General features: G+C 41.1%; 1 protein-coding gene across 10 annotated transcripts in view; it reads left to right on the top strand.

The window, feature by feature from the left end:
- Positions 1 to 27,903, top strand: part of GARRE1 (granule associated Rac and RHOG effector 1) — a 133,062-nt gene that overhangs the window by 90,809 nt on the left and 14,350 nt on the right. For all 10 annotated transcript variants that reach the window (XM_077132215.1, XM_077132213.1, XM_077132212.1 and 7 more), the window contains one exon: positions 241 to 338. In XM_077132215.1, coding sequence (XP_076988330.1) covers positions 241 to 338 — 98 coding nt within the window. The remainder of the gene's footprint in view (positions 1 to 240; positions 339 to 27,903) is intronic.

Raw genomic sequence — 27,903 nt, 5'->3', positions numbered from 1 at the left:
GAAAAAGTGCCAAGTGCTTGAAAAGTTCCATAAATCCCACAATGTGTTCTTTATTGAAATATGATTATATTCAGTCATATCTCTTACTTGGAGCCCCTGTCTTCATCAGGGCTCGTGGCTGGCCTCTATATAACTCCATTGCCAAGAGAAGGGTTTTTGTTAGAGTTATTCAGTGTCCATAGGCTTATGTATTGGATTTTCCTCTCTGAAACCTGGTTGTTGTTTTTGTTTCTCTCTTAGGTAGTGGTTGACACAGCGCAGATTGAAAATAAAGAAGCCTATGCCCCCCAAATTAGTTTAGAAGGCTCCAGAATTGTGGTTCAAGTTCCATCTACATGGTAGTGTGATTTTTACATTAATATGAAGCCTAAACTCTGATTGATGTATGCATAGCTTTGAAATTAATTGCTTTGTTTCTAACAACCTTGTACGAACTGACATGACAGGCCAAGCTGCATTTCTTAGTTTATCTGCAGTGATGGTATGCTCGTGACATGTGTCGTGGTTATTGGTCCATGATGAGGACGTCAAGATGTGCGAAAAATAGTCTCATTGACTAATAATGTAACTAAAATTTATGTGCTTTTGGATCAAAATGAGCAATATTATCTTTACTGGTGAGTTCACAGCTGTTAAACAGAGTATACAATTTTCTCTAATTCACCCAATGTTTTTCTTTTCTTTTTTTTTAATGTTACACAATTACAATTTATTTAAAATCAACCTATTTGTTTGATTAATTGCTCTAGATTAATAATAGTAAAAGGACAACATGGTTAACCTTTACTTGGGTAAACCAGCTACTTTGTTCGACTGACTTTGTGCTTTATATTTTATAACTGCATTTTGCTTTTGCTGCAGGCATTAGAGAAGACCATGCTAATAAATGCTAAGAAAAAAAAAGGCTATTATTCTTGGACAAAATAGAGATAAAAATCAAAGGTTAAATTAGCACAGTGCTGTTCAGTTTTTATAAGCTATGTATTTACAGCTATATCATTCATTGGCATAGTCATGCTGTGTTTTTCTGAAGATGAATATGGAATATAGAATTTCTTTTCCTCCTTGGTCTGTTTTGACTTCAACCCTGATAATCTTGAGCTCATGTTATTATATACTCAAAGACAACTCAAATCTAAGGACAGACTGATCTGTTTTGTTTTGTGTTTTTTTAACATTTTTTATTGTGAAATATAACATATATACAGAAAAGCAATACATTTCAAAGTACATTGTAACAAGTAGTTAAAGAACAGATTTCAAAGTTGGTATGGGGGATACCGTTCCACAATTTCAGGATTTTCCTTCTAGCTGCTCCAAGATACTCGAAACTAAGAGAAATGTCAACAATGATTCAACAGTCATACTCGTTTGTTAAATCCTATCTTCTCTGTTATAACTCCTCCTTCTCTTTTGATCATTCTCCCAATCTTTAAGGATATTTGGGCTATGCCCATTCTAACTTTTTCATGTTGGAAAGGGGTGTCAACAATATTGGGATAGGAGGATGGAATTAGTTGATATTCTTAAAGAGGCTGGGCCCTCTGGGTTTTAGGACTTATCTGGCTTAGGAACCATCCAGGGGTTGTAGGTTTCTGGAAAGTAATCTTGGTGCGTGAAACTTTTGTGGAATCTCAGATAGAGGCCTAGGTGTTCTTTAGGGTTAACAGGAATAGTTTTGATTGAGGTTTGGCAAACATGACAATATGTAGCTGATGCTTGTGTAAGAGTAGCCTCCAGCATAGCCTGTCTACTCTATTTGAACTCTGTTAGCTACTGTACCTTATTTTGTTACATTTCTTTTGGAGGTACTGTTGATCCCTCAGTGCAAGAGTCAGGCTCATCCATCCCTGGGAGTCATGTCCCACATTTCCAAGGAGACTTTCACCCCTGGATGTCATGTTCCACATAGGGGTGTAGGTAAAATTTTCCTTGCAGAGTTGGGCTTAGAGAGAGAGACCACATTTGGCCAACAAGAGAGATTTTCTGGAAATAACTCCTAGGTATAACTATAGGTAAGCTTAGCTTCTCTGCTACAGAAATAAGTTTCATAAGAGCAAACCTCAAGATCAAGGGTTTGGCCTGTTAACTTGGGAGTCCCTAATGTTTGAGAGAGTTTCAGGGGTTTCCCGGATGGGAAAGTTTAGTAGTTCCATATTTTTCTTCAGTCCTTCAAGGGACTTTGCCAGTACTTTTTAATTATTTGCCCAACATGCTCCGGGATGTATCCAGGTATTACATTAAGCTATACAGAATTATAAGCCCTCTTTCCCATTCTGGGCTCCATGTGTTTGGGTTGTTTGTTTGGATTTTGGACAAAATAAACCTCTCTTTCTTTGGTCTCATACAGTAGGTGAAGTTCTAAAATACAGACAATATCATCCTTACCCTGTATTTTGATTTACCTTGTTCTTTTCTCTAATTGAAGCCTAATCTTTTTTTGGTTTCTTTTAACATTTGTTGTATGTAGTGATGCTGACTTTCAGAGCTGCAGAACTCCAACTCTAGGTGTCGTACAGGTACTTAAAGTTACAGAGAGATACCAAGTTATACATATATAGCATGGTGATTTATAGCTCCAGACTAAATGTGGCTGCTGTAAGAGCATACAGTCTAAGCCCCAATTTTCTTATAAGATTTTCTGAAAGAGACCATACAACATTTGTTCTTTTGTTTTTGGCTCATTTTGCACCACATAATGTCCTCAAGGTTAATTCACCTCGTTGCTTGCCTCACGACTTCATTCCTTTCTGTAGCCACCATTGAGTATGGATTTTTTCATATATGCCCTTTCTCATATTGAGGAAGTTTCCTTTGACTCCTTCCTTTTGAAGTATTATTATCAGAAAACCTTTCCCCTGAGATTAGGAACATGATGAGGATGCCCTCTGTCACCACTGCTGCCACCTTGCTAAATGTGTTTATTAGCTCAAGAAGCTTTGGCATAGATTTCTCAGGATTTTCCAAGTATAGTATCATGTCATCTACAAATAATGAAAAATTTACCTCTTCCTTTCCAATTTGGATGCCTTTTATTTATTTTTTTGCCTGATTGCTCTAACTAGAACTTCTAGTACAATGTTGAATAACAGTGGTGACAGCTTAGGCTGTGCTACATTGCCTTCTCTCATTTAAGCACTAGCCAATTAAGTCAAATGTCACTCATTGCAGCAGACACGCCTCCTAGCCGACTGCAGATGTAATTAGCAACAGATGAGGTTCACGTACCATTGGCTTGTGTCCGCAGCAACAGAACTAGGTGCCTTCACCTGGCCAAGTTGACAACTGAATCTAACTAACACAGTTCTTAAAAGGGAATTAAAGTTGCTAGTTACAGTTCTAAGGCCGAGAAAATGTCCCAATTAGAACAAGTCTAGAAATGCCCAATCAAAGGTATCCAGGGAAAGATACCTTGGTTCAAGAAGGCCAATGAAGTTCAGGGTTTCTCTTTCAAGTGAGAAGGCACAAGGTGAACAGGGTCGCAGGTTCTCTCCCAGCTGGAAGGGCATATGGCGAGCACGGCGTCATCTGCTAGCTTTCTCTCCTGGCTTCCTGTTTCATGAAGCTCCCGGGAGGTGTTTTCCTTCTTCATCTCCAAAGGTCGCTGGCTTGTGGACTCTCTGCTTCATGGTGCTGCAGCATTTTCTGCTCTTTCCGAATCTCTTTTTTTCTCCAAAATGTTTCCTCTTTTATAGGACTCCAGAAATTTATCAAGCCCCACCCAAATGGGTGGAGACATGTCATCACCTAATCCAGTTTAACAACCACTCTTGACTAAATCACATCATCCAGGGAGATGATCTCATTACAGTTTCAAACATACAGTATTGAATAGGGATTATTCTACCTTTATGAAATGAGATTTAGATTAAAACATGGCTTTTCTAGGGAACATACATCCTTTCAAACCAGCACAGCATATTTATCTGGTTTCGGAATTAAACAGATGTTAGCTTCATAAAACGACGAGTTAGGTTGTATACCTTTTTACTTAATTTTATCTTAAAGTTTGAGCAGGATTGGTGTTAGTTCTTTTTGGAATGTTTGATAAAATTCCCCTTTGGCGCCATCTGGCCCTGTGCTTTTCTTTGTAGGAAGATTTTTGATGACTGATTGAATCTCTTTACTTGTGATTGTTTTGTTGAGATCTTCTGTTTCTTCTCGAGTTAGTATAGATTATTTGTGTGTTTCTTGGAGTTTGTTCATTTCATCTAAGTTGTCTAGTTTGCTGGAGTATAGTTATTCATCATATCCTCTTACGATTTTTTTATTAATTAAAAAAATTAACAACAAACAAAACCTTAAGATATTCCATTCTACATATATAATCAGTAATTCTTAATATCATCACATAGTTGCATATTCATCATTTCTTAGAACATTTGCATCAATTTAGAAAAAGAAATAAAAAGACAACTCTTATGATTTTTTTTTTTTAATTTTCTTCAGGGTCCAAGGTAACAACCCCCCCTCTCATTTCCGATTTTTTATGCATCCTCTCTCTTTTTTTTCTTTGTCAGCCTAGCTCAGGATCCACTGACTTTCTCAAAAAAAAATCACTTTTAGTTTTATTGATTCTTTCTATTGTTTTTTGTTGTTCTCCAATTCACTTATTTCTGCTTTAATTTTTCTTTTATTTTTCTTCTTCTATTTGCCTTGGGGTTAGCTTGCTGTTCTTCCTCTAGTTCCTCCCTGTGAGCAGTTAAGTTTTATGTATTTGTTCTTTCTTCTTTTTTATTATAGGTATTTAGGGCAATAAATTTCCCTGTCAGCACTACCTTTGCTGCATCCTTTAAGTTCTGATACTTTGTATTCTCATATTCATTCATTTCCAAATAGTTATGAATTTCTCTAGCAATTTTTTTTCTTTGACCTACTGACTGTTTAAGAGTGTGTTGTTTTATCTCCATATATTTGTGAAAGTTCACGTTCTTTGATGGTTATTGATTTCCATTCCTTGTGATTAGAGAAAGTTGTTTGAATAATATCATCCTCTAAATTTTTGAAGATCTGTTTTGCATCCCAGCATATGATCTATCCTGGAAAATAGTCCATGAGGACTAGAGAAGAATGTATGCCCTGGTGATTTGGGGTGTAATAATCTATATATGTGTGTTAGGTCTAATCCATTTATCAAATTGTTTAAGTTCTGTATTTCCTTGGTGATCCTCTGTCTCATTGTCCTCTCTATAGAGGAGAGTGGTGTGTTTTACTGTTTAGTCTTTCAAATTCTTCTTTATGCTCTTCTACTATCTTCCTGATACCTTTATATCATTTGCTAATCTACTGAATTTATTTCAGGGATTTGTATGAACATCTTTGATTAGTTTTTCCCAAATTCTCTCTCTCCTCTGGTGTTTTAATTAGGTCATTTGGCTTTGCCATATCTGCATGCATATTCATGTGCTTTGTGATTTTCTGTTTGCTTCAAGATATTTGATTATCTTCATAGGGTTTTTTTTCTGTTTGAAATCTCTCAGTCATTGGCGCTTTATTTTTTATTTTATTTTTTTCAATACCAAAAAACACAAAGAAAATGCAAACATTCCTATTTTGATCATTCCATTCTACATATATAATCAATAATTCACAATATCATCACATAGTTGCATATTCATCATCATAATCATTTCTTGGAACATTTTCATCTATTCAGAAAAAGAAATAAAATGAAAACAGAACAAAAATTTATACATACCATACCGCTTACCCCTCCCTTTCATTGATCACTAGCATTTCAAACTAAATTTATTTTAACATTTGTTCCCCCTATTATTTCTTTTTATTCCATATGTTCTACTCGTAAGTTGACAAAGTAGATAAAAGGAGCATCAGACGTAAGGTTTTCACACTCACACAGTCACATTGTGAGAGCTTTATCATTATTCAATCATCATCAAGAAACATGGCTACTAGAACACAGCTCTACGTTTTCAGGCAGTTCCCTCCAGCCTCTCCATTACATCTTGAATAACAAGGTGATACCTACTTAATGCGTAAGAACAACTTCCAGGATAACCTCTCCACTCTGTTTGGAGTCTCTCAGCCATTGATACTTTGTCTCATTTCACTCTTCCCCCTTTTGGTCAAGAAGGTTTTCTCAATCCCTTGATGCTAAGTCTCACCTCATTCTAGGATTTCTGTCTCACGTTGCCAGGAAGGTCCACACCCCTGGGACTCATGTCGCACGTAGACGGGGGAGGGTGGTGAGTTTGCTTGTTGTGTTGGCTGGAGAGGGAGACCACATCTGAGCAACAAAAGAAGCTCTCTTGGGGGGTGACTCTTAGGCCTAACTTTAAGTAGGCTTGCCCTATTCTTTGTGGGGTTAAGTTTCACATGAACAAACCCCAAGACTGGGGGCTCAGCCTATAGCTTTGGTTGTCCATACTGCTTGTGAGAATATCAGGAATTCAACTTGGGGAAGTTGAATTTTTCCTTCATAGGGTTATTTCGAGCATTGATTTTCCTCATTCATCTAACATTTTGTATTTGCTTGTCTGCATTTGAAGGTCTCTGTAATTAGTTAGGGTTCTCTAGAGAAACAGAATCAACAGGAAATACTCATAAACATAAAATTTATAAAAGTGTCTCACATAACTGTGGGAACGTAGAGTCCAAAATCTACAGGGCAGGCTGTGAAGCTGACAGCTCCGATGGAGGGTCTGGACGAACTCCACAGGGGAGGCTCACTGGCCAAAGAAGGAAGAGAGCCTGTCTCTTCTGATTCCTCCTTAAAAGGCTTCCAGTGATTAGATTAAGAATCACTCATTAAAGAAGACACTCCCCTTGGCTGATTACAAATGGAATCAGCAATGGATGTAGCAGATGTGATCATGATTTAATTCTATGAAATGTCCTCATAGCAAAAGATAGGCCAGCACTTACCCAACCAGGCAAACAGGTACCACCACCTGGCCAAGTTGACACATGAATCTGACCATTGTCAGCTTGGCAGCTGTACTCATAAGCTTAAACCATACCTAATTTCTAAATAGAAAACAATGAAAAACACGTTTTTTTTTCACCTGACAATACTCAGCTGTCCTGCATATAACTGAAAACACATTAAATCTCTCCAGAATAGGGTGCAAGGCCTTGGGTAATATTCATTCTTAAACTTGATATCTTATAACTTAAATACTGTAGCATGAACCAAACAGCACAACAGTCCTCCTTTCTGTAACTGATCACGTGGTCATAGTTCATATTCATCCCTACCTTTTTCTACTACCCATTCCATGTTCCCTTTACCCTCAGCAAACACTTCAGCTGGCCATGGTTCTTTGCCTGCTGGGTTGACCCAAACCTTCATTCATGAAGTTTCAGTGCCATTGGTAGCCCTATCTGGATTGGGTTGTTGCAGTTTTCAATTGATTTTAATCACAGGGCATGATAGTACTAAAAGATGCCCTAGGGGATCTCCTGTATTCAAGGAAAACTCTTCTTTACCCTCATTGTGTAGTTGCAGTCCAATTTCCCCCTGATAGTCAGGGTCAGTCACCCCAACCAGTAATGTAATCCCCTTCTTGGCAGGAGTGGAGACAGTGAGCATTTGGGCCACTTCCTCATGTAACTTACTATTGCCTTCAGGACCTGCTCTGGCCCTGTATCATATATACCATTTCCATTTTATAATGGAGTGCTGCTGCACACGCCCAAGTTTATGGCTTGACCCAGCTCATGATAGGCAACTCAGGTCTCATGGTAATTTGGTGGCCCAAGGTTAAGCGTTCGGTCTTTACTAAGGCCCAGTAGCAGGCCAAAAGCTGTTTCTCAAAAGGAGAGTAGTTATCTGCTTCAGATGGTAAGACTTTGCTCCAAAATCCTAAGAGTCTGTGTTGTGATTCTCCTATAGGGGCCTGCCAAAAGCTCCAGACAGCATCTCTATTTGCCACTGACACTTCCAACACCATTGGATCTGCTGGATCATATGGTCCAAGTGGCAGGGCAGCTTGTACAGCAGCCTGGACTTGTTACAGAGCCTCCTCTTGTTCAGGTCCCCACTCAAAATTAGCAGCTTTTCTGGTCAGTTGATAAATGGGCCAGAGTAGCACACCCAGATGAGGAATATGTTGTCGCCAAAATCCAAAGAGACCAACTAGGCATTGTGCCTCTGTTTTGGTTATAGGAGGGGCCAGATGCAGCAACTTATCCTTCACCTTAGAAGGATATCTCGACATGCCCCACACCACTGGACACCTAGAAACTTCATTGAGGTGGAAGGCCCCTGTATTTTTGTTGGATTTATTTCCCATCCTCTGACACACAAATGCTTTACCATTAAGCCTAGAGTAGTTGCCACTTCTTGCTCACTAGGTCCAATCAACATGATATCATCAATATAATGGACCAGTGTGATGTCTTGTGGGAGGGAGAAATGATCAAGGTCCCTGCAGACAAGATTATGACATAGGCTGGAGAGTTGATACACCCCTGAGGTAGGACAGTGAAAGTATATTGTTGACCTTGCCAGCTGAAAGCAAACTGTTTCTGGTGGTCCTTACTAACAACTATTGAGAAAAAAACATTTGCCAGATCAATAGCTGCATACCAGGTACCAGGGGATGTATTGCTTTGCTCAAGCAATGATACCACATCCGGAACAGCAGCTGCAATTGGAGTTACCACCTAGTTAGTTTACAGTAATCCACTGTCATCCTCCAAGACCCATCTATTTTCTGCACAGGCCAGATAGGAGAGTTGAATGGGAATGTGCTGGGAATCACCACCCCTGCATCCTTTTAAGTCCTTAAAAGTAGCATTAATCTCTGCAGTACCTCCAGGAATCCAGTATTGCTTCTAATTTACTATTTTGCTAGGTAGGGGCAGTTCTAGTGGCTTCGACTTGGCTTTTCCCACCATGATAGCCCTCACTGCACAAGTTAGAGAGCCATTATAGGGATTCTGCCAGTTACTCCATATGTCTATTCCAATTATGCATTCTGGAACTGGGGAAATAACTACAGAATGGGTCCAGGGCCCCATTGGATCCACTCTGAGACAAACCTGAGCTAAAACTCCGTCAATCACCTGACCTCCATAAGCCCCCACTCTGACTGGTAGACCAGAGTAATGTTTTAGGCCCCTTGGAATTAATGTCACTTCTGAACCAGTGTCTAATAGTCCCCAAAATATCTAATCATTTCCTTCACCCCAATGCACAGTTACCCTGGTAAAAGGCCATCAGTCTCCTTGGGGAAGGCTTGGTGGAAGATTAACAGTATAGATTTGTGGCGGTGTAACAGGGTTCTCCCCCAGAGGGACCTGGCCTTCCCTTCATTCAAGGGGCTCTGGGTCTGTAAACTGTCTCAAATCTGGAAATTGATTAAGGAGCTGTTACTCTGTGTTTTTGTAATTCAAGTTGTATTTCTGTTCACTTGACCTAGAAATCTTTTGTTTATTAGCTCAAAAGAGAATTTAGTAGACTGCCCATCTATTGTATTTCCCCCATGATTTACTAGCCAATCAGGGTACCCCATGATTTACTAGCCAGTGCCACAGACACTGTAAATCAGATTATTTTGACTCCTGCTTTGACTTTGCTGTCTATTACAATAGTCACGTCCACCCTGTCTTTGGCGATTAAGTGCTGCCACTTGGCTTCTGCCAACTCAGGATCCAGTTATCCCTATTGTGTTTAAGGATTCCAGCTCTGTGACAGCAGTTCCCACAGTAATATCTGACCTACAGAGAAGTGCAACTACAGAGCTCTTCAGGGATGATGGCGCTAGTCTCACAAATTTATTTCTCACTGTTCTGGTAAAAGGTGCATCCTCCAACATTCCTGGGGTATAAGAGCCAGCTTTGCATGATAAGTCCACTCAAACATTCCAATCTCTCTAAGTCTCTGAATCCCCTCATCTTCATTATACCAGGGCAGTTCTGGCTTTTCATCCTCAGGTAATGTTGGCCACCTTTTGATCCATATTTCAACCAACCACCCAAACAAACTGTTAATACCTTTTCTAACCCCTTGAGCTATAACATTGAATGCAAAATCTCTGGTTAGTGGCCCCATATCAATAAATTCAGCCTGATCCAGCCTTATATTCCTCCCACCATTATCCCACACCCTTAAAATCCATTGCCACACATATTCCCCTGATTTTTGTTTATTTAAATTGGAAAACTCACACAGTTCTTTTGGAGTATAATGTACCTCCTCATGTGTGATACTTTGTACCTCACCTTTAGGGGCCTGTTGGGACTTTAGTCTAGTTATAGGTCTGGAAGAAATGAGGGGTGATAGGGGTGGGTCATGAAAAGAATTAGAAGTATCTTCCAAGCCATTTGCTTCAGGGCATTCATTTGCAGATTCATCTGGTGAAACAGAATTAATCACTCTAGGGCTAATCCCTTCAGGTGGAGATTGGGTGGCCAACTCCTCAAGGCAGACCGCAGGTGGGGTGGCTATGTCCCCAGGGCAGACTATTATAGCGTTATCTAGAGAAAATTCAGCATGACCTAGGGTTTCAACCTCTCCACCGACATCATCAATCCATATGTCACCATCCCATTTTTCAGGGTCCAGCTCCTTTCTATTCAGTGCCCTCACTTCAATGGCAGACACCATGCAAGACTGAGATTTCAGTTTATGTTGTAAAGTTGCTACTCTATAAGATTCTGAGTCTGATTATTAGATATCTCAAGTCTATGGCTACAGGAAGTAAGATTTTCCTTCAGAACACTCACAGAAACTTCTACATCAGTCAGATGGTGTTTACGTTTCTCCTTTGAAGCCTTAAGCCCATCCCTTTCATCAATGTATACAGTATATCTAACAACAACCAGCCAACATCTCTATACTTACTATTTCTACAAAACTCCGCAAAGATGTCAGAAACATTATCCCCCAGAACCTGGCTTCATACAGGCGAAGCATTAGAGGAATTGAATGGTGATATTTTGACTGTCTCTTTTGCCAACTCTCCATGGATTAGCAGCGTCATTCTGATTATGGGAATCAGAGTCCTTGGTGCCTTTGAGTCTAGTCAGTTTAGAAAACCATTCATATGCTCAGCTTCCCTGGCTATTAGGGAAATGCAAATCAAAACCACAGTGAGGTATCACCTCACACCCATCAGAATGGCCATTATCAATAAAACAGAAAACGACAAGTGCTGGAGAGGATGTGGAGAAAGAGGCACACTTATCGACTGTTGGTGGGAATGTCAAATGGTACATCCACTGTAGAAGGCAGTCCTCAGGAAGCTAAGTTTAGAATTGCCATATGATCCGGGAATACCATTGGTAGGTATCCACTCAGAGGACATGAGGACAAGGACACAAATGGACATTTGCACATCAATGTAAATAGCAGCATTATTTACAATTGCGAAGAGATGGAAACAGCCAAAATGTCCATCAACAGATGAGTGGCTAAACAAACTGTGGTATATACATACGATGGACTATTATGCTGCTTTAAGATAGAATAAAGTTATGAACTATATAACAACATGGATGGATATTAAGGACATTATGCTGAGTGAGATTAGCCAGAAACAAAAGGACAAATACTGTATTGTCTCACTGATATGAAGTCACATTAGTGAATAAACTTGGAATATTTCATTGGTAACAGAGACCATCAGGAGATAGAAATAGAGTAAGATATTGGGTAATTGGAGCTGAAGGGATACAGATTGTGCAACAGGACTGAATGTAAAACCTCATAAATAGACAGCACAATACTACCTAACTGTAATACAATTATGTTAAAACACTGAATGAAGCTGAATGTGAGAATGATAGAGGGAAGAGGGCTGGGGGCACAAATGAAATCAGAAAGAAATATAGAAGATAAGGTCTGAGATGGTATAATCTAGGAATGGCTGGAGTGTATAGTGATAGTGACTAAATGCACAAATTTAAAAATGTTTTTGCATGAGGAAAAACAAAGGAATATCATTACCGCAAGGTACTGGAAATTAGACGGTAATTAATATTTAAAAATTTCACCTTATGTGTGAGACTAAAGCAAAAAATGTTTATTTGGTACAAAATTTGTATTTTGATTAGTGCAGTTCCCAATATGACTTATGTGACAGCTTAATTGAACACCGCAAGTACGTGGAACCTTGAGTAGGACATCAGATTTTGTAGGTTTTTCCAGAGTGATGCCCCAGTAAAATCCCAGAGTGATTTGAACACTGAGTAAGAAAGTATTTGCAAAGTCCCCTAGGGAGAATGGTGAGAAAGGGGGAAAATTCAACTTCCCCAAGTGGAGAATTCTTAATATTCTCACAAGCAGTGGGGACAACCAAAGCAATAGGGTGAGCCCCCAATCTTGGGGTTTGTTCATATGAAACTTAACCCCACAAAGGATAGGTCAAGCCTACTTAAAATTAGGCCTAAGAGGCACCCCCAGAGAACCTCTTTTGTTGCTCAGATGTGGCCTCTCTCTCCAGCCAACACAACAAGCAAAGTCACCACTCACCCCCTGTGTATGTGGGACATGACTCCCAGGGGTGTGGACCTTCCTGGCAACGTGGGTCAGAAATCCTAGAATGAGTTGAGACTCAGCATCAAGGGATTGAGAAAACCTTCTCAACCAAAAGGGGGAAGAGTGAAATGAGACAAAATAAAGTGTCAATGGCTGAGAGATTCCAAGCACAGTGGAGAGGTTATCCTGGAGGTTATTCTTATGCATTAAATAGATTATCACTTTGTTAGTCAAGGTGTAATGGAGAGGCTGGAGGGAACTGCCTAAAGATGTAGCTGTGTTCCAGTAGCCATGTTTCTTGATGATGATTGTATCATGATATAGCTTTTACAGTGTGCCTGCGTGATTGTGAGAACCTGTGTCTGATGCTCCTTTTATTTACCTTATCAACAGACGAGTAAAACATATGGAATAAAAATAAATAATAGGGGGAATGAATGTTAAAATAAATTTAGCAGATTGAAATGCTAGTTATCAATGAAAGGGAGGGGTAAGGGGTATGGTATGTATGAATTTTTTTGTTTTCTTTTTATTTCTTTTTCTGAATGGATGCAAATGTTCTAAGAAATGATTATGATTAATATGCAACTATGTGATATTGTGAATTACTGATTATATATGTAGAATGGAATGATCATATGTTATAAATGTTTGTGTTTGTTATATATATTTTTTTAATTTAAAAATTGATAAAAAAAAAAGAAAACCATTCATAAAAACCCATTTTTAAGATTCTGTTTCTTAAGAACCACTCCTGGTATCAAGTTGTATTAGTTACTGTGCTGTAGAGAAACAGAATCAACAGGAAATACTCGTAAATATCAAATTTATAAAAGTGTCTCACATAACCATCAGAACATAGAGTATAAAATCTGTATGGCAGGTGGTGACACTGATGACTCCGATGGAGGGTCTGGACAAACTCCATAGGAGAGGCTCACCAGCTGAAGCACTAAGAGAGCCTGTCTCTTCTGACTCCTCCTTAAAAGGCTTCCAGTGATTGGATTAAGCATCACTCATTAAAGAAGACACTCCCCATTCCATTACAAATGGAATCAGCTGTGGATGTAGCCGATGTGCTCATGATTTAATTCTATGAAGTGTCCTCATAGCAAAAGACAGGCCAGCACCTGCCCAACCAGACAAGCAGGTACCACCACCTGGCCAAGTTGACACATGAACCTGACCATGACACTCTCCTTTTTCATTTGATTTGTCAATAATCCCCCTCCAAACTAAGGTCCAGACTTCATGCAGAGATGCAGCTCTGGTTGAGGAGCTGTTTAAAGCTAGAGAGGCAGTTTGCCATACTGCCCTTACTGCTTCTTCCCAGCAGATGAGGCTCTTAGACTGCTTCTTCCTCTCTGTCCCGCCTTTCCCTAGCTGCATCCGGTGACTGAGCTAGTTGGAGACGTGGTGCAGTTCCAGCCAGTTGTGCTGGTGCTGGTGCACACTGAAAGCCACTAATCCCAGGGCTAAGGGGTAGGCACTGTGCACCTAGTTGGAGATTCCACTGGGTGATGGGTCTGGTGGCCCACAGCCTCTCACTTGGTATGACCTTGGGCTGTGGAAGTGGATATTTCAACTTTCCCTGCCCACAGTTGACCCGGAAATGCCTACTGGCTCATTGAGGTGTAATATGGCTTGCAATCTCGTCCCTGCTTCTCTGTCTGTGCAGTACGGAGAGCTCCAGCCTCCTTTTGTTGTGGGGCGCACTGAAAGAGAGACCACATAATTCAAAACTGCAAGCAAATTTGGAGTCTTTATTAGCTGGCCGGCAACTGCCTCAGAAACCTCCAAGAAGGAAGATTCAGAGAGCAGCCCCCAGAGGTTTTCAAGGTGTGCTTATAAAGGCTAAAATCATGTGCTTTTGCAGCTCCTAGCAAGCAAGTGTATCACAGGAGCAGAAAAATGCCGTTATCTGTTCCCGAAACACAACCCGTTCTCTCAATTTCCTAACATTGATTACTGTTTAACTCTTGGGAACATTCTGCCCCAGTGTTGTGGGAACTTTGACTTTCCCTGCTTGGGCATGATTGATGGCTCCTGCTTGGTCCTGATTGATTGCTCCTGGCCCTCCACATTCCCCACTGGTTTTATGAGAGAATCAAATCATTGTTTCTTTACTTTGATTATAAATTTGCTGATATTGGGTTCCAAGGACTAATAATCTAACAGTTTGTATTTTTCTTTGCACATATGAGGTTTGACAGTTGATTATACAGGGTCCACATATTAAGCTTAATAATATGAGAATTAGGGGCCCTGCTATGGCAGACAAGGGCGTGGTCAGCCATGGGGACCAGGAAAATAAGTTTTCATATCACTGGCAGGGGTCCTGTCCACTGGGCCTCCAAGGTGGCTGGCTGAAGCTTCTTTATCCAGACTAGGTCTCCAGGCTACATCTGAAATAGATCTTTTTCTTAGGGGCAGAATTTGTTGGTCCTGGATGGGCTGCCTTCACCTGTTCCTGAGTTTGCTGGGTGCCAGATTGCAGGGCCTGTAATGATTTTAGAAGAGAATGGTTATTTAATTTAGCTATTTTTTTCTTCTTCCAATTTAGGGATTAGTGGAGGTGGTTGCCTAAACATGATTTCATATAGGGTAATGCCCTTAACATAGGGAGTACATTTAGTTTTTAGGAGGGCAAATGGAAGGAGACTCACCCAGTTTTTGCCAGTCTCGAGCTTTAGTTTATGTAAAGTTTTCTTTATTGTTTTATTCATTCTTTTAACTTGCCCTGATCTCTGTGGCCTGTAAATGCAATGTAATTTTCATTTGACATTTAATATTTTTGCTAATAATTGTGTAACTTGGGTGATGAACGCCGGCCCATTTTCGGACCCCATTGCAGTTGGGAGGCCAAATCGGGGACAATTTCAGAAACTATTTTTTTTTGTTTGTTTTGTGCTGTCTCGGTTCTGATAGGAAATGCCTCAGTCCATCTGGAGAAGGTGTGATGAAGACTAATAGGTATTTGTATCCATATGGACCAGGTAATATTTCCGTGAAGTCTATTTCCCACTGTTCCCTTGGGGCTTGTCCCCTCAGCCTAGTTCCTTGGGGCATTTCTTTCCCTCGGCAGGAATTTACCTGGGCACAGATGTGGCATCTGGATGATACCTGCCGGTTTTGTTGTTGCAATTGGGGAACGTAGTAATCTCTCTGTAAGAGTTCAGTTAATTTTGTACTGCCCAGGTGTGTACCTTGGTGAACCTGGGTAAACAGGTTTTTCCCCAGGTGCTCTGGCACTAGGATTCTCCTGTCCGGGAGAATTTTCCAACCATCCGGATCTGTTTTAGTGCCCAGAGTTCCGCCCAGTCTAATTTCTTCCCCGGTATATTTTGGAGGACTTGGCAGCACTCGCCCCAGTAAAACAGGAAGTATCTGTAGTGTCCCCACTGGTTTTTGGGCAACCTCTTTTGCCGTTTTATCAGCCAGGACATTTCCTCTGGCGATTTGAGTTTCAGCAGTCTGATGTTCTTTGCAATGTATAACGAACGGCTGCCCTTTTTGGCAACCAGAAAGCCTCTAGCAAGGCGAGTATTTCTGGTATATTTTTTATTTCCTTTCCTCCCGATGTCAAAAGTCCCCGCTCCTCATTATTTACAATTGCAAAGAGATGGAAACAGCCAAAATGTCCATCAACAGACGAGTGGCTAAACAAACTATGGTATATACATACGATGGAATATTATGCAGCTTTAAGACAGAATAAAGTTATGAAGTATGTAACAACATGGGATGGACCTTGAGGACATTATGCTGAGTGAGATCAACCAAAAACAAAAGGACAAATAGTGTATGGTCTCACTGATATGAAGTGACATTAGTGAATAAACTTGGAATATTTCATTGGTAACAGAGACCATCAGGAGATAGAAATAGGGTAAGATATTGGGTAATTGGAGCTGACGGGATACAGATTGTGCAACAGGACTGATTGTAAAAACTCAGAAATGGACAGCACAATACTACCTAACTGTAATACAATTATGTTAGAACACTGAATGAAGCTGAATGTGAGAATGATAGAGGGAGGAGGGCTGGGGGCATAAATGAAATCAGAAAGAAAGATAGACGTTAAAGATTGAGATGGTATAATCTAGGAATGCCTAGAGTGTATAATAATAGTGACTAAATGTACAAATTTTTAAAATGTTTGTGCTTGAGGAAGAACAAAGGAATGTCATTACTTCAGGGTGCTGAAAATAGACAGTAATTCATATTTAAAAATTTCACATTATGTGTGAGACTAAAGCAAAAAATGTTTATTTGGTACAAAATTTATATTTTGACTAGTGCATTTCCTAATATAATTTATGTAGATTGCTTGATTGAACATCATAAGTACTTGGAATCTTGGGTAGGACATGAGATTTTGTTGATTTGTCCAGAGTGATAACCCGAGGAATCCCAGAGTGATTCAGTCAGTAAATGGGAAAGTATTTGCAAAGTCCCCTTTGGGGAATGTTGAGAACGGGGAGAAATTCAGCTTCCCCCAAGTTGAACTCTTAATATTCTCACAAGCAGTGTGGACAACCAAAGCTATAGGCTGAGCCCCCAGTCTTGGGGTTTGTTCATATGAAACTTAACCCCACAAAGGATAGGTCAAGTCTACTTAAAATTTAGGCCTAAGAGTCACCCCCAAGAGAGCCTCTTTTGTTCCTCACATGTGGCCTCTCTCTCCAACCAACACAACTAGCAAGCTCACCACCCTCTGTCTGTCTACATGGAACATGACTCCCAGGGGTACAGACCTTCCTGGCAATGTGGGACAGAAATCCTAGAATGAGCTGAGACTCAGCATCAAGGGATTGAGAAACCTTCTTGACCAAAAGGGGGAAGAATGAAATGAGACAAAGTGTCAATGTCTGAGAGATTCCAAACAGAGTCGAGAGGTTATCCTGGAGGATATTCTTACGCATTAAGTAGATATCACCTTGTTATTCAAGATGTAATGGAGAGGCTGGAGGGAAATGCCTGAGAATGTGGAGCTGTGTTCCAGTAGCCATGTTTCTTGATGATGATTGTATAATGATGTAGCTTTCACAGTGTGACTGTGTGATTGTGAAGGCCTTGTGTCTGATGCTTCTTTTATCTACCTCGTCAACAGATGAGAGGAACATATGGAATAAAAATAAATAATAGGGGGAACAAATGTTAAAATAGATTTAGTTTGAAATGCTAGTGATCAGTGAAAGCAAGGGGTAAGGGGTATGGTATGTATCTTTTTTTTTTCTGGTTTCGTTTTATTTCTTTTTCTGTTGTCTTTTTATTTCTTTTTCTGAATTGATGCAAATGTTCTAAGAAATGATGAATATTCCACTAAGTAATGATATTGTGAATTACTGATTATATATGTAGAATGGAAAAAAAAAAAAAAGTCCCCGCTCCTGATATAGTGCCCCTTGGACATGCACGGTTGTGAAGGCGTATTTGCTGTCTGTACAGATGTTGACAACCTTCCCTTTTCCCCACCTTAGAGCCTGGGTCAGAGCTATTAGTTCGGCCTTTTTGGCTGAGACCTGATAGCCCAACAGGGCTAGTTCCTGTAACAAGTTTTCGGTTGCCTTTTTGCAGTCTGACAGGTTATTAGCTGCCAGTAAGAGGTCATCCACATACTGTAGGAGGGTTATCTCTGGATGCTCTTGTCTAAAACAAGCCAGATCCTGGCTTAAGGCCTCATCGAACAGGGTGGGAGAATTTCTGAAACTCTGTGGCAACCGAGTCCAGGTTAGTTGTCCAGAGAACCCCCACTCTGGGTCAGTCCGTTCTAAAGCAAAGATGGGTTGACTTACCGTGGCCAGGGGAAGCTAAAAGAAGGCACCCTTTAAGTCCAGAACAATGTAGACCTGCTGGCTGGGAGATAACAGGCTCAAGAGCATAGGCACAGTGGGGTGAATGGTTTCAGTTGTTTTGTTTATCTCGGCAATCTTGCACTGGCTGGAAATCGTCAGTCCCGGGTTTTTGGACTGGGAGAAGGGGGCTGTTCCAGGCCAAATCACAGGGGACTTGAATACCTGCCTCCAGGAGTCTTTTGAGATGAACTGCAATGCCTTTTTTTTAGCCTTTAAGCTTATTGGGTATTGTTGGACTTTGGGGTGGTGCTAGTCAGCTGGACAACAATGGGGGCCCGGTGGGCGACTACTCCTGGTAGGTTGGTTTTTGCCCATACGCCTGGTATTTTTTCTTTAAATTCCCGCAAATATGGGCTTGAGGCTGGCAGTACCACTTCTGCAGTAAGTAAATACTCTTCCGATAACGGGCAAGTAAGGAGGATTGCTGTAGGGTTTGTATTGAAGGAGAGCTTGGCCGGACAGTTTTTGAAAGAGATGGTGGCTTGTCATTTCTGGAGAAGGTCTCTCCCTTAAAGAGGGTACGGACACTCTGGCATTATAAGAAACGAGTGGGTGACAGTTCCTTCCCCAAGGTTAGTGATCCTAGTCTTAGTCCATGGGTAAGACTTTATCTTTCCCGTTGCTCCCTGTATGGGGATTTTTTCCTTAGATATGGGCTATTCTGCTTGCTGGAAGAAGAAGCAAGTCTTCTTCTCCTCAAGACCTTCTCTGAGGAGAAGGTCGCCTCAGTATCCACAAGAAATTTTATAGGCTTGACCCCGATTTCTAAGGTGTCCTTGGGCTCCCAGGGGCTCAACAGAATGGAGCCCCAGCCCCATCAATTCGCCTCTTCAACTAGAATGGGGATCGGTTTCAGTCCATTAAGTCCTCTTTTAGGGCACTCATTTTTCCAATGTCCGTTTTCTTTGCAGTAGGTGCACTGGTTTGCACCTTGGCCCAACCTTTTTCCTTTCTTTTTTTTTACATGGGTAGGCACCAGGAATCGAACCCGGGTCCTCGGGCATGGCAGGCAAGCACTCTTACCTGACCCGCCGTGGCCCGCCCTTCCTTTCTTTTTTTCAACGGTTTTCCATTTACCTTTTTGTTCTTCCTGTTCAGCCATTGCGATTACTAAAATTTTGGCTATTTTTTGGACTGTGTGATCCCGGGGTCATCTCTGTTATTAAATCTTTTGAGCAATCTCTATCAGCTCAGACAGCACTTTACCCTTAAATCCTTCTAATTTCTGTAACTTTTTTCTTATATCTGGGGCCGACTGGGTGACAAATGCTATATTTACAGCTCGCCTATTTTCGGGCGCCTCTATATCTATAGGGGTGTACAAGCAGTATGCCTCAAGGAGGGGCTCAAGGAAAGTAGCCAGAGATTCGTCTGGCTTTTGTACGGTTTCGCTTACCCGAGATAAATTGGTAGGCTTCTTGGCTGCCGCTCATATTCCTCGGAGTAGAGTCTGGCAATACCAATCAAGAGCCTCCTTACTTCTATCAGTGTTGGGGTCCCATCCAGGACGGGTGGAGGGGAACACAGCCTCTAATTGGGTTGTTTCAGTAGTAGGTTGTCCATCAGGTCCAAGAATTAATTTCCTTGCCTCTGTCTCATTCCTCGGAGGTAAAGAGGGCCTGGAGGAGTTATTGCCAGTCATCCCAGGTGGGCTGGTTGGTAAAAAAGACAGTCTCCAAGAGGGAGATGAGCCCTTGGGGCTTTTCAGAGAAAGAGGGATTCTAGTTTTTCCAGTTATACAGATCGCTAGAGGAAAAGGGGACATAGACCACGAAAGGTGGGTGGTTGTCCCCCGGGGCAGGGCCAACCTGCCTCAAGGGTAAAATTGGGACTCCGGAAGAATCTGGTGATCTTGAACCAGGAGAAGGGTGGTAAGCAGAGCCACTTCTGGTATCGGGGGGACTGAAGGTCACCTGCCGGCTACTAGAGGGGCTAGTTGCCGCCTCTTGGCCATTTCTCCCCTCTGGTCTTAGAGGGGGCGGAGGGGCTGTTGGGTATGGGGAAGGGTCCATCAAGAGCGGATCCTCCGATGGTCCTGTCAATACTGGGATCCCATTAGTCCTTTTTTTTTTTTTGAGAGGTTTTTATTAAGAGGGCCGTTTTGGCTCTGGGGGGTCTTTCTTTTTGGGAATCCAGGCAAAATTTCAATCCAAATTAATATATAGGGGATTTGGTCAGGGTGACCTGGATTACCAAAAGTTGTCCTTTGGACTTTATAAGCCACAGATAGATCTGTGGTTCCCTCAGGAGGCCACCCAGAACCAAAAGTTGGCCACTCCCATGAGCGGAATTTTTTTCAAGTTGAAGGTGTTCACAGGGGCTCTGTAGTCTCTGGCCTTCTGCTGAAATTCCTGGAAATTTTTCAAAAAACACTGAAGGGGAGTATAGACAGAGAAGCTTGACTGACCCATGGCAATTATGACAAGAACGACACAGAATGCGGCGAGACCAATAGGTGAGAGAAGGGACAAACTGAACCAAGACACACAAAAGCCTTATCATTAATTGATTCCTAACCAGAAGGCCCAGGCATTGTCTTGCTCCGGGACCTGACCTTGGAAGTAATGCTGCGTCCAGCCTTCCAGAGGTCCTCACTGGATCCAATAACAGACCTGTACTCACCAGTGAGGTTTCCAGAAACAGATGACTCCACCAGATTTTGTATAATTTTGGAGGGTCCTGTAGAACTGGCCCGGTTCCTGGTCCTTGCCTGGGGCAGAGGAACATCTTTCCGAGGCCTTCCCCAAGGCCTGACCTCAGTTCTGTGGGCGATCCCCAGGACCTGTGATCACCAGATGTCCCATTAGGGACGATCTCGCTGGGGCCTCCAAATGTTGTGGGGCGCACCAAAAGAGAGACCACATAATTCAAAACTGCAAGCAAATTTGGAGTCTTTATTAGCCAGCTGGCGACTGCCTCAGAAACTTCCAAGAAGGAAGATTGAGAGAGAGAGCAGCCCCCAGAGGTTTCAAGGTGTGCTTATAAAGACTAAAATCATGTTGTGCTTTTGCAGTTGCTAGCAAGCAAGCGTATCATAGAAGCAGAAAAATGCCGTTAGCTGTTGCTGAAACACATCCCGTTCTCTCAGTTTCCTACCATTGGTTATTGTTTAACTCTTGGGAACATTCTGCCCCAATATTGTGGGGACTTTCCCTGCTTGGGCCTGACTGATTGCTCCTGCTTAGGCCTGATTGATTGCTCCTGGCCCTCCACACTGTAGGAAAGGGGAGTGGTAGGCACTGTGTACTAGCTGGATGGTCTCTGTGCATACAGAATGCAAGTCTGGTGGCTTCCAGGTTCCCCACAGTAGCTCCTGGCTAGGGACCTGTGGGGCATATATCCCTAGTTAGCTGCAGGGTCAGGCAGGAGTGCAGGGGTGCTCAACTTCTTCAGGAAGTGCACTGTGCTGAGCACCGCCTCATGTTCCAATGGAGTCACAACCAAGCACACTCCTTTTTCTCTGTCCTAATTCCTCTGCTTTTTTACCTAGGACCTCCCTATATAGTATAGAAGCCCCTCTCTGGTCACTTGTATCCTGGAACTGCTGTCCCCAGTTGTTTTTCTTTCACTTTTCTGGTTGTTCCATGGAGCAGGGCCGAATATAGCCTATCCTATTCTGCTGTCTTCCTGATCTGTTTTTAATTATTTATTTTTATTTGTAACATTTATAATAGATGAAATATTCTTAATTCCTTTTCAAAAGCTCCTACAATATAATAAGAAAATGGGCAGGGGACATAAAACAGGTAAATCAGAAAAGGAAAAGTATGGTCAATACACACATAAAATTATTTAACTCACCTATTAATCAAAGAGAGGTACAGTAAAGAAATAATATAATACCATTTTGCCCAGCATGTTGTTAAATTGTTTTAAAATGATAATACCACGGTTTGGTCAGACTATACAGAAACAGGCACAGAAATTATTGACTGGAAAATAAATCACACAGCCTTGCTGGAGGGCATTTTAGTACATCAGCAGCCTAAAATAAGGAATTATGACCCCAGAAACTCCACAGTTCCACCTCTCGGGATTTATTCATAGGAAATAATTTTTTGATGTGCTGGTAGAGTCAGCTATAAGAATCAACATCATAACTTTATTAATAAACAAAAATTAAGCATATACTAGAAAACTGTAATGATATTAAAATTGTAACCTGGATAAATATGTAAATAAATATAGAAAATACTTAAATTGTTTACATAGAAAAAAGATACTAAGGAATATTGATGCATTTGTGGACTTAAGTGGTAGCTGGGTAATGCATCTGAGTTGTATTTGAACCTTGAAATGTGAGGGTACAGTTATAGATTCTAGCAAAAGTATTATTAGTGTAATGTTCAAAGCTTGTCGATATATCAAGTAAAGGTTGGTGATTCAGTTTGTGTCCTAAAACCTCCTGTCTCTAGTTTCTCCTCCCACAAACCCCCAAAGTTGGAATTTAATTGTTGAGTTGATATATTGCTTACCGAGATGGATGATACAGTTTCATTCCTACCAGACAAAAAATTAAAAGTTCACTTTTATGTATGTTTTTCTGTTCCTAGATTCTTAATTTGTTTTTCCAATTCATGTTTTCATTTGAAAATATTGAACTTAACCAGGATTCTCATTTTTAAGAAACAGTTTAAACTCTTGGTTAGGCAAATATAAACAGCTAATACTAAAAGGTTACTACTTTATTTTACTTCAAACTTTCTCCCTGTGTAATTCATTTCCTTTGTAATATATTGTACCTCTATGATAGACTTGAAGAACTTTGAATTGGCTCCCTCTATTGGCTGCTTTTGGTAAAGATTCAGTTTTAGAATTTTGTTTCAAGTTACAGAACAGTATGTGAGAAAAACTCAAATAGAATTGATTGCTTTAATTCACCTTCAGGAAAATGAAATTATTAGCAAAGCAAGCCTAAGTTTATCAGATGCTTTACTTTTAGCAAAATGAAAGTCTCAGCTGCCAGATGCTGTTTTTCCAAAATAATACCTTATTTGACTTAAAAACTTTTTTTACTGAAATGTTATCATGGTAAAATATATATAACATAAAATTTGTCATTTTAACAGTTTTCACTTGATAGTTTTAAACTGTCATATTTAAGGCCATCCATCCCTTCTTTTTTTACCAATATTTACTGAGTATCTACTATGTACCCGACACTGTACTGGACTCTGAGAATTTGTTGATTGCAAACAGACAGACAGGGTCCCTGCCCCTCAAAGAGCTGACTTTATAATGGGGAGGACGAGAAAGATATCTCATGAGAAGTTAAATAAACTGACAAGTGCTATGAAGGAAATAAAAAGAGTAACAAACATCATAGGATAGAGAATAACCAGGGTGGAGGTGGGGGAGGGACAGTTGTTTCAGATGAGAAGGTCAGTCAGGAAAGGTCTCTGAAGAAATGATACTTGAGCAGCCAGTTATGCCAAGAACAGATGGGGAAAGCACTCCAGACAGAAGGAACAGCAAATGCAAAGGCCTGAGGCTTGACCAGCACGGCTGGAGATGTTTTATATAGTGATAAAAAAAGGAAGTTACAGAAGCCAAGACATGCAAGGCCCTTGAAGCCCTTGGGTTTTAATCTAAGAACAGTTGGAGGGTTTTAAGCAATTCTTGATGGTTTGTCAACAGGATAGGTTTAACCTCATAAGGGCATTTTGTTGATAGGCTCTCAAAACTAATGAATAAAATAAAAATGCCAATTTATTGTTTTCAGAAAGAAATAATTATTACCAGGAAGTGTAGTATTTTATTTTGCATCACCAGTAAATGATGATGCAAACATGTGGCAAGCTGAATCACAACTGAAGTCTACTTGGGAGCAGAGTTCGAGCAAGCAGAGGAATAAGACTTGATAATCAGTGACTTCAGGCTGAGAGAAACGGGTGCACAGAGGAGTGATTAGGGTGCTGAGACCAGAGAAGTGCCAGGTTCAGTGTCCCAGAGCCTGAATCCAAGGCAGTGTCAGAACTTGCCTTTTTGTTCACCTTTTCTTTTTTGCTCCTGAGACTGGGCAGGTACTATCCTCACAGATATATTCCTTTTCAAGCCAAAATCATGTTGGGGAAACACCTGCCTCACTGAGGTGGCTTTGCCTGTGTTGATTTCACCATTTAACTCCAGAGGGCCCAGGAACTAACAGATAGTATCTTCCTGGGAGACAATACTGCTCAAACAGTTCTTCCTCTCAGACAGAGAGGCCTTTCCCTGGCTCTCTGTTTTCTTTTTCCTCTTAGTGTCACTTATAAACTTCATTGTTCTTACTGACTTTCTTTTTAGATTGCTTTTTCTATTCAGTCTATAGTCTTTTTTCATTTTTGATTCATTGTAACATATTTTAGAGAGGTAGTCTGTGGATTTTATTTTTCACCTTCAGCAGTTAGGTCAGCTTGTATGTTTTGTGCATATGGATGTTGAGAACCTACAACAGGTTAATTCTCCCTTGACCTGCCTTCCAGTCTTCAGAGCAGGTCAGGCCCGTGGGACTGGAGTCCCAGTTGGCTGCTGTGTTCCTAGAACCATAGTGGTTTTCTCCCAGGCAGTTCATTAGCTATGGATGTGCAGTAGTGGGAAGAGAAAGACATTGCTCTCTAGGAGCTTGGATGGTAGATAGGGGCAAGAGTTAACAAATGTACGTCACATTCATGAGATAATGTTGGCTTCTTATTTATGCTATAAAGAGGATAAAAGAGGCAGATGGCTCACTCAGAAAAGGCCTCTTGAAGGAGGTGCCCTTTGCAATGAGACAGTGGTGAGAGCCTATAGCCATAGCGAGATCTTGGGGAAGAGCAGCCTAGGTAAAGGGAGCAGCAAGAGCAAAGGTCTTGAAATGGGGGTATACTCGATAATCAGGAAACAAGTGACTGCCTCATGGCTGGGACACAGCAAGTGGAGATGACAGTGAAGAGAAGTGTGGTTACAAAGGTGGGTGGAGGGAGGTTATAGAGGTCCTTGGGGGCTGCAGTGAGTGGCAAAGATTCTATTTCAAGCATGATGGAATGCCACTGGAGAGTGTTAAACAGGGAATGATCTTTTTTTTATTATTTTTTTATTAACGGAAAGAAAAAAAAAAAGAAATTAACACAACATTTAGAAATCATACCATTCTACATATGCACTCAGTAATTCTTAACATCATCACATAGATGCATGATCATTGTTTCTTAGTACATTTGCATCGGTTTAGAGGAACTAGCAACACAACAGAAAAAGATATAAAATGTTAATATAAAGAAAAGAAATAAAAGTAGTAATAATAGTAAAAAACAACAACAACAAACAAACCAACAAGCAAGCAAAAACAAAAAAAACCCTATAGCTCAGATGCAGCTTCATTCAGTATTTTAACATGATTACTCTACAATTAGGTATTATTGTGCTGTCCATTTTTGAGTTTTTGTATCTAGTCCTGTTGCACAGTCTGTATCCCTTCAGCTTCAATTACCCGGGGAATGATCTTTTGATTTGTGCCATAGGACACTTACTTTGGCCGCTATGTGGAGGATAGACTTTGGAGGGGCAGTGGTAAAGAAAGGGAGAACAGATGGGGATGTTGGTCTTCAGACAGAGGAGTTAGTGGTTTCTTGGACAAGGGTAGAAATAAGAGTGATAGTAGGAAGTACTTGGATTCTGAATAAATTTTGAAAAAAGAGTTGTCAGGATTTGCTGATAGATTGGATGTTGCTGATAGATGCCAGGGAACTAGGAGACAGGAATGACATAGGTTTTTGGGTAGACAGTGGTGTCTTTTACTGATTGGGGAAGTATGTAAGAATCAGAGTGGGTTTTGGCAGGGAGGTAGGAACTCAAGAGTTCTGTTGACCACCTACTCAGTATGCAAAGAGAATTGTCAAGTATGCGTGACTGGAGCTAAGGAGAAAAGTCTAAGCTGGGGCATGAAACTGGGGATGGGGTGGTCTATGATACTCTCTCTAGGGAGAGAAGACAGAGGCTCAGAGGTCTTGAATTTGTAGAGAGGGGAGAAAAGGAGCAAGAGAAGTCAGCAGAGGAGACCAAAGAGCAGCCAGCAAGTTAGGAAGAAAATCGAGCAAGTGTGGGGTTGACAAAGCTAAAGAAGGTAGTGTTTCTAGGAGAATGGAAACATTGCAAAATGTTGTCAAGAGATTAAGGAAGGTGGGCACAAGTAATTGACCATTGATTTTGGCAAGAGCTGAAATGTTTGTTAAAAGCTATATTAGCTATGTGACTGTGAAAACCATGTGTCTGATGCTCCTTTTATCTACCTTATCAACAGAAGAGTAAAACATATGGAATAAAAATAAATAATACGGGGAACAAATGTTAAAATAAATTTAGATTGAAATGCTAGTGATCAGTTAAAGGGAGGGGTAAGGGGTATTGATATGTATGAATTTTTTTCTGTTGTCTTTTTTCTTTTTCTGAATTAATGCAAATGTTCTAAGAAATGATCATGATGATGAATATGTAACTATGTGATGATATAGTGAATTACTGGTTATATATGTAGAACAGAATGCTCATAAGTTAAGATTGTTTGTGTTGTTATATTTTTAAAAAATTTTTTAGTTAATAAAAAAAGAAAAGGGGGACTTCCGGGTCAAGATGGTGGCTTAACAATGTGTGCATTTTAGTTCATCCTCCAGAACAACTACTAAATAACCAGAAACAGTACAGAATAGCTCCTGGGGCCACGTCAGTGACCAGACACACAGCGTACCCCAGTCTGGACTAGCTGGACTGGCTGTGAGCCCCCCACCCCCCCCAGAACTGTGAGTTCCCAAAGCTGAGGTAGCCAGAGCCCCTCCCCCACAGGCCGCTTCCCAGAGGGGAAAGGAAAGGACTTTACCAGCAGCAGGGACTGGGCACAATCAAACGCCAATTGTGGAACTAATTAACAAATTCTGACTACTAAAAATAGGCCCCCAGCTTAGGTGAACTTGATCAAAGCAGAGGTTGTTCATTTTTGCCCCTGTGCCAAGGGGGCAGGACTGACAGAAAAAGGGGGGAAAAAAAAAGGAAGGAAATAGAGGTTTTTGTGGCTGTGTATCTACAAAGGCTTGACTGCCTCTGGACACAGCGGCAGGACTTTTCAGGCTGCAACTGCCCCAGGCATAGGCAGAAGTGAGCTCTTTTGGGGGCTTGTCTGGAGCCTGTGCCTTCCCCAGGGGAGGGGTGAAGCCCCACTCAGGTGGAATCCCTCCCTCAAGGAATTCAGACACCAGGGCTTGGTAATTTAGCCATTAAAAACAGCCTACAACCTCTCCTCTGTCTCCACCACGCCCCCAGCAGGGAGAGTCTGCCAAAGTTAAAGGTACCACATCATCTTATGCTGGTGGGACCTGCAGTCAGACAAGCCCCACATACTGGGCAGGATAAGAAAAACAGAGTCTAGAGACTTCACAGGAAATTCTTTCAACCTGCTGGGTCTCACTCTCAGGGAAAACCGATGCAGGTGACTCTTTCCTCCTGATAGGAGGCTAGTTTGGTCTGGGAAAATCTGGCTAGGGTCTATAATATCTAAGTAGACCCTCCTAAGTGTGTGTGGGGGAAAGGCACCACATAAGCAGGGCAAGAAACAAGAACTGAAAAATACTCCTCTGTTAAACAAAA

The sequence above is a fragment of the Tamandua tetradactyla genome, chromosome 16 (assembly GCF_023851605.1).
Source record: "Tamandua tetradactyla isolate mTamTet1 chromosome 16, mTamTet1.pri, whole genome shotgun sequence".
NCBI lineage: Eukaryota > Metazoa > Chordata > Mammalia > Pilosa > Myrmecophagidae > Tamandua > Tamandua tetradactyla.
Note: the sequence above shows the minus strand (reverse complement) of the source record. Positions and strands in the feature narration are given on the sequence as shown.